Source organism: Typopeltis vanoorti, chromosome 5, assembly GCF_054136105.1.
Source record: "Typopeltis vanoorti isolate ZY-2024b chromosome 5, IOZ_Tvanoo_1.0, whole genome shotgun sequence".
Lineage (NCBI taxonomy): Eukaryota > Metazoa > Arthropoda > Arachnida > Uropygi > Thelyphonidae > Typopeltis > Typopeltis vanoorti.
In genome coordinates this window covers 142,680,277-142,693,785 of record NC_143553.1, presented here as the reverse complement: position 1 = coordinate 142,693,785, position 13,509 = coordinate 142,680,277, and the positions used below count along the sequence as shown (strand labels likewise).

Below are 13,509 nucleotides of genomic sequence, written 5' to 3'. Positions count from 1 at the left end.
GTTTTGTCTAAAGTACAATATATTTTTAAGATGTTGTTTTCTCCATGGTATTGCATTCACCTGACGAAGCCAGCATTTCCGATGAAACCTTAAATCTCTTGTATTTTTTCTCGGTGTTTAAGGCATATATATATATATTTCATTTATTTTCTAGTTCAGCTAATATATATTTAATTTCTTTTAATACGACTTCATTATTCGCTGCCAAAGGAGGAAGTTGCAATGCCATCTTAGTGAATAAATACACATGCACAACCATGTGACTAAACGTGAAACATGAAGCGCTTGCGCGAATGGTTTGTGAACATGCCGGGTATTCCTTGAGAGGATTGATAATGGCATAGTTCTGTAGTTTAATACGAGATTATATCCAAGTGTGAATGTATGTAAGATGGGACTATTAAGCGAAGGATCGCCGCTTACCTGGGAAGAAACTGAAAAACTAGGTGATCACGTTCGTGAACATGGCGTCATTCAATTCATTAATTTGTTTCATCGATTGAAAGACAGACAGAATGATTGTCTCTTGTGGGGCGATGAGGTAACATTTTATTAAGTATATTATTTTGCCTTCTAGAATGATTGCATAACCTTTCGTCCATGAGATGTTTGTTACGTTAATTGTCAAGAAAAGCAATCTGTTAGTTGTGTTATAAAAAAAGAATTCAGGGTTAGCCGAAATATTGTTTCATGTTTTAAGCAAATTACAATTATCGTTTAATTATTATAATGTTTGGCTTCTACCTGTGGAAACGTTTACATTTATTGAATAAGTTGTGGAGCATTATATATCAACGACAAATCCCATGAATGTTGAAAATTACATATTGCTTTTAAAAGATAAACTACATGAATATTGCCAAATACATATTGATTATAAAAGATAAAACACTTAAATATGTTTTGCATGCAAACAGATATATGCAGAGATTTATAAAATTTTGTAAATGTGTTATAAATGAAATTCCAGTTGACTTATGAGTGGGCATTAAATGTTAAAATAAAAATGGAAGAACAGAACTCTTCAGTGGTAGAGGAACTTAACAACATGTGATCAAGTTTTTAGCAAAACAAGAGGTGTCTTTGCTATTGAAATCCAGATTTCAATTCACTATTAGCATAATCTTTCCAGCAATAAATTATTTCAGTTACTGAAACTAGTAGATAAAAATGTTATTAACCAGTTTAGTGTAGATTGCATATAATTAGGTGGAATTTCACTTAGCTGGTAGATGAATATCATCATCCAGTATGAGATCATCACTCTGCCAATTGAAAGCTTGTGAACTGTCTTGAAGCAGTGTTATGTTCGGGCTCTAGAGCAAGGCTCCCTAGAGTATCTTAACATTAGTTCATCAGTGATCCACCCTATGGTTTGCAACCTTTCAAGTTGTGATTATCGTAAACAGATGATCTTTTATAAGGATTGTATAAAAATTTCAGTGCTACAAAACTGAGCTGTAATTATAAGAATTCAAAGCATAATTTAAATAAACTACACTAGTTTAAACTTATATTGAGTTTATTCTTAGAATATGATCTTTACATAGTTTACATGTGATGTTTACAAAATTATTATTGCAAAGTTACCGAAAAGCCAAATAACTTTGGTTCTTATAAAGCAAATTAATGCTGTCGTTATGAATCTTATTTGGTGTATTCTATATCCATCAGGTGCATGTATTCTCAAGCCAGTTTATCTGTTTTGCAGCATGAAAAGCCAGCATTTCTGGGGGAAAACCCTGCCACCTCCATATGAGAACTGTTAACTCACCTTGGGGGGGGGGGGATATTCATAATTGTAGATCAGTTCAAACCCAGAGGCATCATTGTTACTGACTGAGCTATTGTCTTTCCAACATGATAAATTCTTCATATGTCTGCATTTATTATTTTATTTTAAGTTTATAATATTTACAGGTTTATAAATCTGAATGGTTTTTTTTTTTTTTTTAACATTACAAAGAAATTTTCTCTCTATGCTCTACATGTATTGTTGTTGTACTTTAAGATGTACATACAAAAATATTTAAGAATTAAAATTCTTTGGATGTCTTCAAAGCTGGGATATAGTTTTGATTTGAGATTTAATTGAGGTTTGTTAGTGCACAGAATGTTTCAATGTCTAAAGCACTAATAAACATTAATAAGACTTGTAGACTTGAGTTGCCTACCAGAGGAACTAAGTTACTCTATCTTTGGCACAGGCAAGTAATGATTTTTAACTTCCAGTAACTCGGGTTTTAACACCACTTCTCAAAATTTGATCATAGAGGGTGGTGCAAAGACTGATGTATTCAACTCAACCATTCAGAAGCTCAGGAGGTGTGGTAAAGATTTTGGAAAAGTTGGTTAGGACTCGCATTCAGAAATGGGTTGACAGAGAATCTCTACTTTGCAATGAAGAACATGGGTTTACTAAGGGAAGGTCATGTTTTAGCAACCTGCTCACATTCCATAATAATGTTATCTCAGTTAAACAAGTGTAATTGATATACCATGATACTTTTGGATTTTGCTGAGGCTTTTGACAGAATACAGCGTTGCATAAATTGGAGAATATGTGATTGGAATATAAATTATTGGCATAAATAAGAGGATGACTAACAGATATCAAAAAGTGGCATATGGGGGATGTGAGTCTGCAAGATTTAAGGTAATCAGTGGTTTATCACAAATATTTTGGAAGATAGATTGAGAATTTGTAAGCTGCAGGCACTAAACAAACAGGAAAAAGAGGAGTAATGTGATTGAGATTTACAAACTTCTGAAAGGGTTATACAGAATTTCAGTAGATGGAATTTTTCATTTTAGGGCGGGGAAAGAAGGTGAGGGCATTCATTGAAGTTGAGAATGAATGCTGTCAAGAAGGGGGTTAGGGCTAGATTTTTTTCTCATAGAGTAATGTGGGATTGGAATGGATTATTGTTGGATATTGTGTGTGCAAGTAGTGTGAATGAATTGAAGAACAGATATGACAGTTGATGTGAATAGTATGGCCACCCTTGATGAGTTCCTGACTTCCTGGAGGTCTCTCGTAATAATAATAATATTTCAGAGAGTGATACCAGTTAAATAACACTAGCAGCAGTCTGCTACACCACTGTAAGTTTATAAATTATTTGTAGAGGTGGACTGTTAATGTTGTTCTAAGGTTGGAGGGCCTGCCTACTAATTTCCAGGGCTGGAAGTTCTGCTTACTTCCTTTAAGACATTTAAAAAAAAAAAAAAAAAAAAAAGTAGATTGTTCGGTGAAAGGATTGGTGGCTGGATACTGAACGAATGAGGATGGGCTGACAATTTGGGATTTAGCCGACTAAATTGTATTCTTATTGGTTAAACGAAAATAAAAAATGATGGCACGACATGACAAAATTTCATTCCGGCTGGGGCGTTGCCGGTTAAACAAGGCCCCCCGTTGTTTTCGCCAGGGAACCAGGGCAAACAGCGAAAAGTCAGCTACTGGAACAAATCTGAAAACAAACTCCAACTCAACATCACCAGACTTAAAGATCGGTACTATCAACATAAGAAGCCTGAATGGCAAAGAAATGGAGCTAGCTGAGGAATTAGATAAGTACCAGATTGACATAATAGGGGTGACTGAAAAAAAAGACAAAAACTGGTGAGATCTTTCTGAGCAATAAATACAAAATGTTATATTCAGGCAATGACGATCAATGAAAAGAAGGGGTAACCATAGTGTTCAACACAAAATACGAGGTTAATCTTCTTGTATTCAACACAAAATACGAGGCTAATCTTGAATGGCAGTCAGTCTCAAGTAGATGTGGGCAAATATAAGAATGGGGAACTGGACAATGAGACTTATTTGTGCCTATGGTCCCACAGAAGGTTCTACTAAGGTAGAAGTGGAGGAATTTTTTTGAGGCTTCAGAAAAAGCAACTGACACAATGAAAAAGGAAAAGTTGGTCCTTCTTGGGGATCTAAATAGCAGAGTAGGAAGTGATTGTCAGACATACAAAAATGTTTTGGGAAAATTTGGAGAAAAGAGCAAAGCTAATAATAATGGCAAATACCTGTTGGATTTCTGCTCAGGACATGGACTGGTTATTACTAACACCATGTTCCAACATAAAAATGTGCACAAATTCATATGGAGAGAAGAGGCAAGGAATAAGAAAAGTCTCATTGACTATGTTATTGTTGATAGTGATGTTTTCTCCCTAGTGAGGACACAAGAGTGTACAGAGGATTTGAAATCGGAAATGATCACTATTTAGTCTTAAGCAAGATAAAATTGAATTTCATATTGAAAAGAATAACGTGTAAGAAAGTTTTAAAGCGAATAAGACTTACAAATCTTGGAGATTCAATGGCAAACTCTGAAGAAAACATTGATTGATTCTGCCAGAGAGGCATGTGGTGAGGTTGTCTGCAAGGATAAAAAAATCAGAACTCCCTGGTGGACACAGGAAGTTAAAGAGGCAGTGAAGGAAAAGAAGAAAGCATATCAAAAGTTCCTGTCAAATAAGTCAGCTTGTGCTCTTAGAGAATACAGAGACAAATGCAAGAATGCTAAACACTGTGTAAAACTAGCTAAACAAAAGTCATGGGAGGACTTTGTCAAGAATATAGAAAATGAATATCAAGAAGGTGGCAAAATATTCTAGAGGTTGTTGAAGAAGCTTAGGAGTGGGGGAAAGAGTGCTATAAAAGGAGTTAGAGATGATAAAGGTGACATGAAAACAGAAGAAAAAGATATACTTGAAGTATGGAGTAATTACTTTGAAAAACTGCTAAATGAAACAAGCAGTGATGACAGCACAGTGGTAAAAAAACACTGACCAGACATGCAGTCAGGAATACATATCCATACTTGAAGTAGAAAAAGCCATCAAAGGCTTGAAAGGTGAAAAGGCAGCAGGAGTAGATGATATTCGACCAGAAATGCTGAAGTATGGTTGTATAAGAATCTTACAGTGGCTGCACTGCATAGTTCAGAAAGCCTGGACAGAGGGACGAATTCCCGATGATTGGAGTAGAGCTCTCATAGTACCCATATATAAAAAGGGAAATAAAACTGAATGTGAGAATTACAGAGGTATTTCCATACTGAGTGTTTCTGGCAAGATCTATGGAAGTATACTTGAGAGACGGTTGAGAAGAATTGTGGAAGAAAAGCTTGGTGAAGAACAAGCTGGATTCAGGCCAAATAGAGGCTGTCAGGATCAGATCTTCACTTTACGACAAATAGTCGATAAAGCATGGGAATATAATAGAGATCTGTATTTAAGTTTTGTCGATTTGGAAAAAGCATATGACAAACCAAGAGAGAAGCTATTCAATACGCTACAGTTATATGGTGTCAATGGAGATTTTGTTATATTATATTTTGTTATTTTCAGTTATATGGTGTCAAAGGAATTTGATGATGATGAGGATTGGTGGTGGGGGCGGGGTGAAAGGGAGAGCACTTAATTTCACAAGTTCCCCCTATAAGCCAATCTCATCAAAAAAAAAAAAAAAGCCATATTGTAACCACTCACAACATGCAAACCATTCCAGAACCTCTTCACTAAAAACTCACTTTAACATCCACTTTGCTAATATCCATGGCATTAACATAAATGACATTCACCATCACTCACAGTCTTCCAGACTAGACATCTTATTCATGACAGAAACCCTGATCACTACATCTACTACTATCTGCCTCTAAAACTACAGGCTCAATGATTCGTTTTTCCACAAGAATGACACCCGTGCCTTTGTGAAATCTAACACTGTCTGCCAGAGAATGGCTAATTTAGAATCCCCTGCTTTGGACCTTCTCTGGCTCATGTTTTCCTTGTCCCATCTAGTAATGTTGCATTTACTGGTCTCCAAACACTGATAACCATCAACCCTCTTCACCTTCCTTTCCATGAAACTCGACCCAAAAAGGTGACCTCACTATTTGGGTGACCTTAACATCCACAATTACAGCTGGTCCCCCTATTCTAATACCAGACCAAGCTCTACAAGAAGCAGAAATCTTTGCTATAAGTAATGAACTAGCACAGATTGTATGTATACCTACTCAAATTCCTGATAACTCTTTTCACTCTCCAATTACTCTGGATCTTTTAGACCCGTTCTCCTTCCAGATATATCATAGAAGTAACCTTTCCTCTCCTTTCGGTAACTCAGACCACAATCTTGTACAAGTCTCCTCTTTCACAGAACACCCCTCTTCCAACCAATTCCAACCTCACACACTCTGGCACTACAAAAGAGCCAGTTATATATAAAATTTTTAAAAAGGCCACTTCTGTTGTCTCATCATCCTTCCACAAGTAATGTACCTGGTGAACCTTCCTCAGAATTCTTTGTTGCAGTTCCTTAATTTGAATAATTTGTTGTTGATGCCCTAGCCTTCCCTTCCTCCAATCAATTATCCAATTAATAAAGCAGCATATTTTAAGAATTATCTTGCTCCATATGTTTCCAGCATTATTTTATTGGTAAGTGCAGATGCTGTACAATCATGTTTATATTTATAGTGAAGTGTTTTATTTTGATTTAAATAGAGTAAAATTCAGGCATGTTAAATGTTTGCATGTTTTTATGGTTCATATAGTGAGTTCTGACTTGAGACCTTTTTGACTTGCATGGTAATGGCTATACCCTTTGGTTTAGTTTGGTTTGGTTTAATAATATACGTATGCATGCATACATATCTTAATTATCTAATCACAGTACCAAAGCAGCTTGTTGGCTGGTTCATGAAGGTTGAATAAATGAGAGACCCTAAAAGTGACTTAATCACTTCTTTTCTGTTTGATGATTTTCTACCATATCTCTGAGTGCAACCTAATGTGTTACTCTCCTTACTAGCTTTCTACCAATTTCCAACTTTAACCTGAAAACAGCCTATTATGAAGATCCATACCAAGTGATTTTGGAACATCTAGAATTTAACTCTTGGAGTGGCTGAAATCTTTATTTACCCTTTCAGCAATGTAGTGTGAATTGATATTCACTCATCTCATAGCTGAAATCCAGAATCCTCCATACTTTAAAAGGAAAACTCTGGAACTTTGCAGATCAATTTTTATGGATAGGGTATAGTCAGACAAAACCCAATGGTAATCTCCAATTCTAAGCAACACAATTGGTTACCTGTATGACCAAATGGACAGATAGCCAGGTGGATGGATAGTTAACTAACAGCTGTTCAAATCCTATTATTGCATGGATGTTTGTGAAAGTTTTAAAGTGGTGGATGAGTTTCACCATCTGTGATATTACCCTGCTTACTGGAGGACAAGTGCTGTTGTGGGGGAAAAATGTATTGTTTGTTCTGTAGAGAAAAGTTCATGTTTGCCTTACTCTTGGCCTACCTACTCATCATACTAACATACCATTAATTTCAACCCTTCTGCAGGATTATCATTAAAAAAAAAAAGCCTGCTATTTCACAAGCTAGATGTTTGTAGATGAAGTAAACCCATGATATCACTTTCATAACAGAGTGATGACTTCACAATACTTTTTCCTCTGCATATCTACTATTATTAGAAAATATAATATCCTTTCACAGATTTAATTCATCAGCTATGATGATTGTTTTTAATTCTCATTAGCCAGTATGTATCAAAATCCTCCAAGATATTTCTATACCAAGCATAAATAAAATTTATTTTACACTAAACCGGAGAGTTTTGGATGGATATACAATTTTGCTTTCTGTATATTAAATGATGGCTTGGAGTTAACTCATCTCATCATCCTCTTACATGTTAGGCTTAGTGGTCTGTCATGAATAAGTAACTTGGCATCTTGGAAACCTGATTAATGATATAACAGAGCCATTAATCCTACCTGCATAGTCTGTTAATTGCATGCATTCTTTTGACCTGTTCGTGGGATAAAAAGAAACTAGTTTCTGAGAGGCAAAAATCCTAACACCTCTGTATGAGACTAGCTAAATTACCTTCATTTAATTAAGATTCTCTGCATCCTAGAGAGGATTTGAACTGAGATCATTCTAACCAAAGGGTATAGCCATTACCGAATCAGTTAAGGATGATCAGTTAGTTTAACAGTATCTTATTTTTTAATGTGAATCCAATCCACGAAAGGCTCCAAGGCTGTGGTATATTACTACTGGGAAAGACCTGGGTTTGAATCTCATCTATCTAGGATGCAAAGAAGGTGAGTTAGCCAGTCTCATATAAATGTTTTTATTTTATTCTGCTAAACAGGCAAAACTACCAAAAGAACATAAGCAATTAACAAAAATAATACATTGGCTGTATGTCTTAGCTGCTTTGCCCATAATTCAAAAATGACAACCAAATGTGAAGCTTTACAAACCCCTCCCAGGCTTTCAAAAAGCAGGACAGCCTCACACCAAGTAATGAAAATAATCTATCACCTAAAGGCTTTCACTAACATCCTTGCCACAGTGGAAGACAAATCCACAGCCCATTGCTGGAAAAGCAGAGATATCAACTTGTCCAATCAGACTGGAATCTTTTATAATTAGATAATTCTAATAGATAATAAAAGAAACTCATTGTGAAGCCACTTTTTTCAGTATGGAAGCATTTTCATAAAGTTACTTAAAGCAAGAATAAATTCTTACAATCTGATGGTAATGTTGGGAACAGAAACAGAAAATAAATAAAAGAGGAGGGGTATTTTAATGATAGCACAGAAATTTTGCCCGTTCAAGTTGGCCGAGTAGTTAGCGTATCCGCTCTCAGCCAAAAGACTGCAGGTTGAAATTCTGCCATGGCATGGATGTTTGTGATTGTCTGTGAAAATACTAGCGGTGGTGGGCAGTATATGGCGTTGGTGTAGGTGATGTGGTTCGCTGTAGTTGATGGATTGATGTTGGTGGAGATGGAGAGTTGTAGAGTAGATGCCCTCCCTTGATGAGGCTTTGGACTCCTTGGAGGCATCATATAATAATAATAAAAATCGCTACTAAATCGTATTTCTTCAGAATTCTTGAAATCAGTTCTGAAATGCTGAAGATGTATGGAATGGGAACTTGACATATTGATTCCTTGTTGTTTGGGTTAGGTGTGTAGGAGTCAAACAGGTGTTGTGTAGTCCTTTTTGAGAAACCATTTAATTTCATATATTGTTTGATATTTAAGAGTCCTTTCTGTAAATGATGGGAAGTTGAACAATTAGTCTTAGCTCATTGAATTAGACAAGAATCATAAAGTGTTTAATTCAACACACACTATATATATACACACACACACACACACATACACACTGTGTGTACACATACACACAGTATTATTATTTTGTGCTCTAAAGATGACTGATTGAAATCCAATGAAATAGAAGCAGTCCTGATAAACATTCGTTTATTTTTTACATTGATTTAAAGTTAAATCAAAAATGAAGAAGTTAGCACCTAAATGTTTTCACATGGAATCTTGAATAGTTATGGTAGTTAATATTTACTTATATTACACCCATTAACAGAACAGATTATCAGTTCCATAATCAGGCAACTATGAACTACACCATACAGTGACTTTTGATGTTGTATGGAAATTATGTATTTCACATGCACTTCGTGTGAATATTCATGTTCAAATCTTCAAATATTGAACTTGATTATTCACATGAAGGATATTCAGTGTGTAATGGATTCTGCTTGCATTCATTCCTGAAATGTCAGTTTAGCCTGGCATAAATTGATGTATAAACCGTTATGGCTGCAAGTTAGAGTATTGCCATATGAGATAAAATGGGTAGAGTGAGGGGAGACAAAAAACTTTGCCAAATATTTTTTTTCATACTGGCGTAATGTAGCATCTGCTATTATTTGGAAACTGCCTCTGTGCTGGTACTTTCGCATGAACTATTTTGTGGCAATTTCTTCTACCACGTTATTTTTCCTATCTTGTTAGGCAAACAAATCTTTTTTAAGATGCTTTTTCTATATCTGGAGTTATTTTATTACAGTAGTATCATTTATTTATGCATTTCAGCCACTGCCTAATCTATATACAATTTTGTATGAAATTGCATTAACCTCAACAAGATTGCAAAAAATCATGAAAGAATTAAATTTCATCCCTGATGAGATTTTATTTGGATTCTGGAAGAATTCCATTGAACAACAAATTTCTAGAATAGATTAATTTCTTTTGGATTTAATCCAAAAAGAGGGAACCACAGGTCCAATCAATCAGTCTATCATTCCAGAACAGTGATCACCATTAACCCATAAGCAAATCATAAATGAAAATTTCCTTATGCTTTCATAAGGAAATATTCAGCACAAAGAGAAATAATTAAACAGCAGGTTTAATCATTTCAATATTTTGTCTCTGTCACGAAGACATCTTCAGGAACACAATGTTAAAAATTTAATAACATTCACAAAAACACAGAAGAAACAATAAGTGGAAGAAATGAAATTAGACTATATAAAAACTAGTCTGATGAAGGGCTCCCTCTATGGGTGCTGTTCACTAGCCTTAATTGTTGGGCAGGAGATCTAAGAATAAGTTTCCCAAATCTTGGGAAGTTCAATAAAACCATATTAAGGTTAGGCTGGTTTTTTTACATCTGTTACTAATTCTGAGAAGAGACTTTCAAGTTTTTATTTATTGTGATGGAGCATTGTAGTTTCTTCCATCTGATTCTATGCCAGATATCCAAAGCATGGTCTTCTAGACTTGACTGACCCACCACTAATTGTGGTGGGGCAGATGTATTTTTTGTGTTCATCTAGACCAGGGGGTCTTTAACCTTTCAGACACGGGCTGCATTAAAAATTTCAGTGAAGCCTGTTGGGCCACTAAGCTATACTGCTGTATTTAGAATTGTAAGATGCTTTCCATATTCACAAGGAATGCTGCGTTTGATACTTTACATAAAATCCTATAAAAATAAACAAACTCAGCTTTAAGAGCGTAGGCATTAGCCGTGTTCATGAAATACAATCAATACTTGAAAAAAAAAAGATAATTTAATGAAGAAAACATTGATTTTTTACAATGTCAATGTTAGTATCAGTGTTGGAAGTCGCTATGCGCAGAGTATTCTCGAGATGTTGATCCGTAATCTGAGTCTTGTCTCTTGAACTTCACATGCTTCATTCTGGAGAAGAACTGCTCACATAAGTATGTGCTTCCTAACAAAGCATACATCTTCAAAGTATGCCAGCGAAGATTAGGGAATGCATCCTCAGAAATGTAGTCTTTGTAAAATGTAAGCAAGGGCACATGGAATAATTTTTCTCTCAGAGAAGAGTTGTTTTGAAGTTCAAGCAGCTCAATTTGTACTGAGCCTGGCATTTCAGCAGCATTGACACTGAATGGCATTGAAAATAAATCTAAAGAAGACTTTTGGTTACGAAAATCATTAAATCTCTCTTCAAACTCACTTCGCAACACGGCTAATTTTGTAGCGTATTCATCAAGAGACGAACAGTTGGACTCAGCGAGAAGGTAAAAATTAAGTATTTTTTTTGCAAGTTGTGCCTCCCAAAGTTTGAGCTTGGCCACAAAAGCTTTGATGTGATCAAACAGAGTGTGCACCAGTTGATGTTTGAATTATAGCCACATATTTAGGTCATTCATATGTAACGAGATGTCGGTCACAAAGGCAAAGTCTGTCATCCACTTTGGATCGTTAAATTCCACAATCAGATTCCCCTTGGTTTGCATGAACTGCTGTATTTCGCTCCTTAAGTCAAAGTCTTTTAAGAACCTTCCCTCTGCTCAACCTACGCACATCACTGTAATAAACCATATCGCCGTGATCTGCTTCGCACTCTAGAGTCAAAAACTCTTGGAATTGACGATGATTTAATCCTCTTGTCCTAATAATGTTGACGACAGTCACAATAACTTTCCTGACATTCTCAAATCCAATAGTTTCATGCACAAATTCTCCTGGTGGATTAAACAGTGGTAATGGATGAAATCTTTTCCTTCTAGTTCCGGTTCTTTCCGTAGCAGCGCAACAAACCCTTCGTTCTTTCCCACCATAGCAGGGGCACCATCACTTACCACACTCTCGAGGTTAAGCTAAGGTCGAAATGCTGGAGCATTTTCTTAGCGGCTTCAAGAATATCGGTGATTTTTGTTGTTCCCTTCATAGGTACGAGCGCTAGCAGTTCTTCTGTCACATTGAATTGTTGATCAAGGCCACAGGCAAAGATAGCCAGTTGTGCTGTATCCTTCACATCTGTGCTCATCTAAAGCAAGTGAATATGATGTAAATTTGGATGACCGTTTTTTTTTTAAAGTTCCTTCAATGTCATTGGCAAGTTCTTTGACACATCATGCTACAGCCCCAGACAAATCTGTTTTTAAACACTTCCTTATTATTTGGGCACAGAATATCCCCAGCAACGATGAGACACTCTTTCACAAACTTGCCGTCCAAGAAGGCTTTTGATTTTTTAGCAGTTTTTTCAGCTATTACATAACTTACTTTGATGCATGCTCTGCTCTCTTCCCTCTGCCTTTTAAACGTACCATGCTGGCATTTTAAATCAATTTGGAGATGGTTCACTTTGTCTACGAAGCCAGCCTTGAAGGTGATCGAAATTGGATACATGCTTTGTCTCATTGTGTCGTTTTATATTGTATTCTTTTGATACTGACACTGACTCACGACAAATTAAACACTAGCTTATCGTCGATATTCACAAAAAAGTACAAATATTTTGTCAATTTTTTGTCACTTTTCATTAAAAACCCGACAATCACTTGATTTAAGCTTTTTACTCGTAGACGCCATAGTGATGGAAAATGAACCAAAAAAATGATCCCAAATGGCCCTGTTAACGGTTATTATCCACTGAATATGTCTTGCACTGATGAAAAAAAAAAGTCTGGCAATATAAAACCACAATAGGCTATGGCTGATACAACGAACCTGCATGTACTTATACATGAATGTTACACTGTTCATGACTGGCTGACTGACTGTGGATGAGATCCTCTTGTATTTATGTGAAAATAACAAAGTATCGAGAACCTTCGAGATGTATCTGGAAGGCACTAAACAACGCACTCGAATGAACTACTGCTTCAGCCATCTACCTGCAACGTTAGTACTAGTGCTTAAGTACCGCTTGCCGCTGGTAGGTGGCTGAAGAAGCATGTCTATTTAATATTTATTTTTATAGGATTTTATGTAAAGTATCAAATGCACAGCGTTCCTTGTGAATCTGGAAAGCATCTTACAATTCTAAATACCACAGTATAACTTAGTGGCATGTGGGCTTCGTTGAAATTATTTTTTATTTAATCGTGTTTTAATGTTAAGTAGTTTTTTTTTTTTTTTTTCAAAATGGCCGGCAGGCCACAGCAAAGAGCTCCACGGGCCATGCATTGAAGGCCCCTGATCTAGACAGATGTTAGCAGATCTCCCAGTCTGGCCATAATGTGATAAGTTGCAAGAACAAAGGAACCTTAAACACCTGGAATAGAAGTGAGGAAGAGAATCCTTAGGAGAGCAGAGAAGGGAAGCCAACTTCAAATGAGGTTTGAAAGCCATGCAGAGATTATATT

General features: G+C 35.9%; 1 protein-coding gene across 1 annotated transcript in view; it reads left to right on the top strand.

Moving 5' to 3' along the window:
• Positions 1 to 314: 314 nt before the first annotated feature.
• The window catches only part of Gclc (glutamate--cysteine ligase), a 162,653-nt gene continuing 149,458 nt past the window's right edge, over positions 315 to 13,509 (top strand). Inside the window, exon 1 of the mRNA XM_090392798.1 lies at positions 315 to 541. Within this exon, the coding sequence (XP_090248924.1) occupies positions 392 to 541 (150 nt within the window). The 5' untranslated portion in view covers positions 315 to 391. The remainder of the gene's footprint in view (positions 542 to 13,509) is intronic.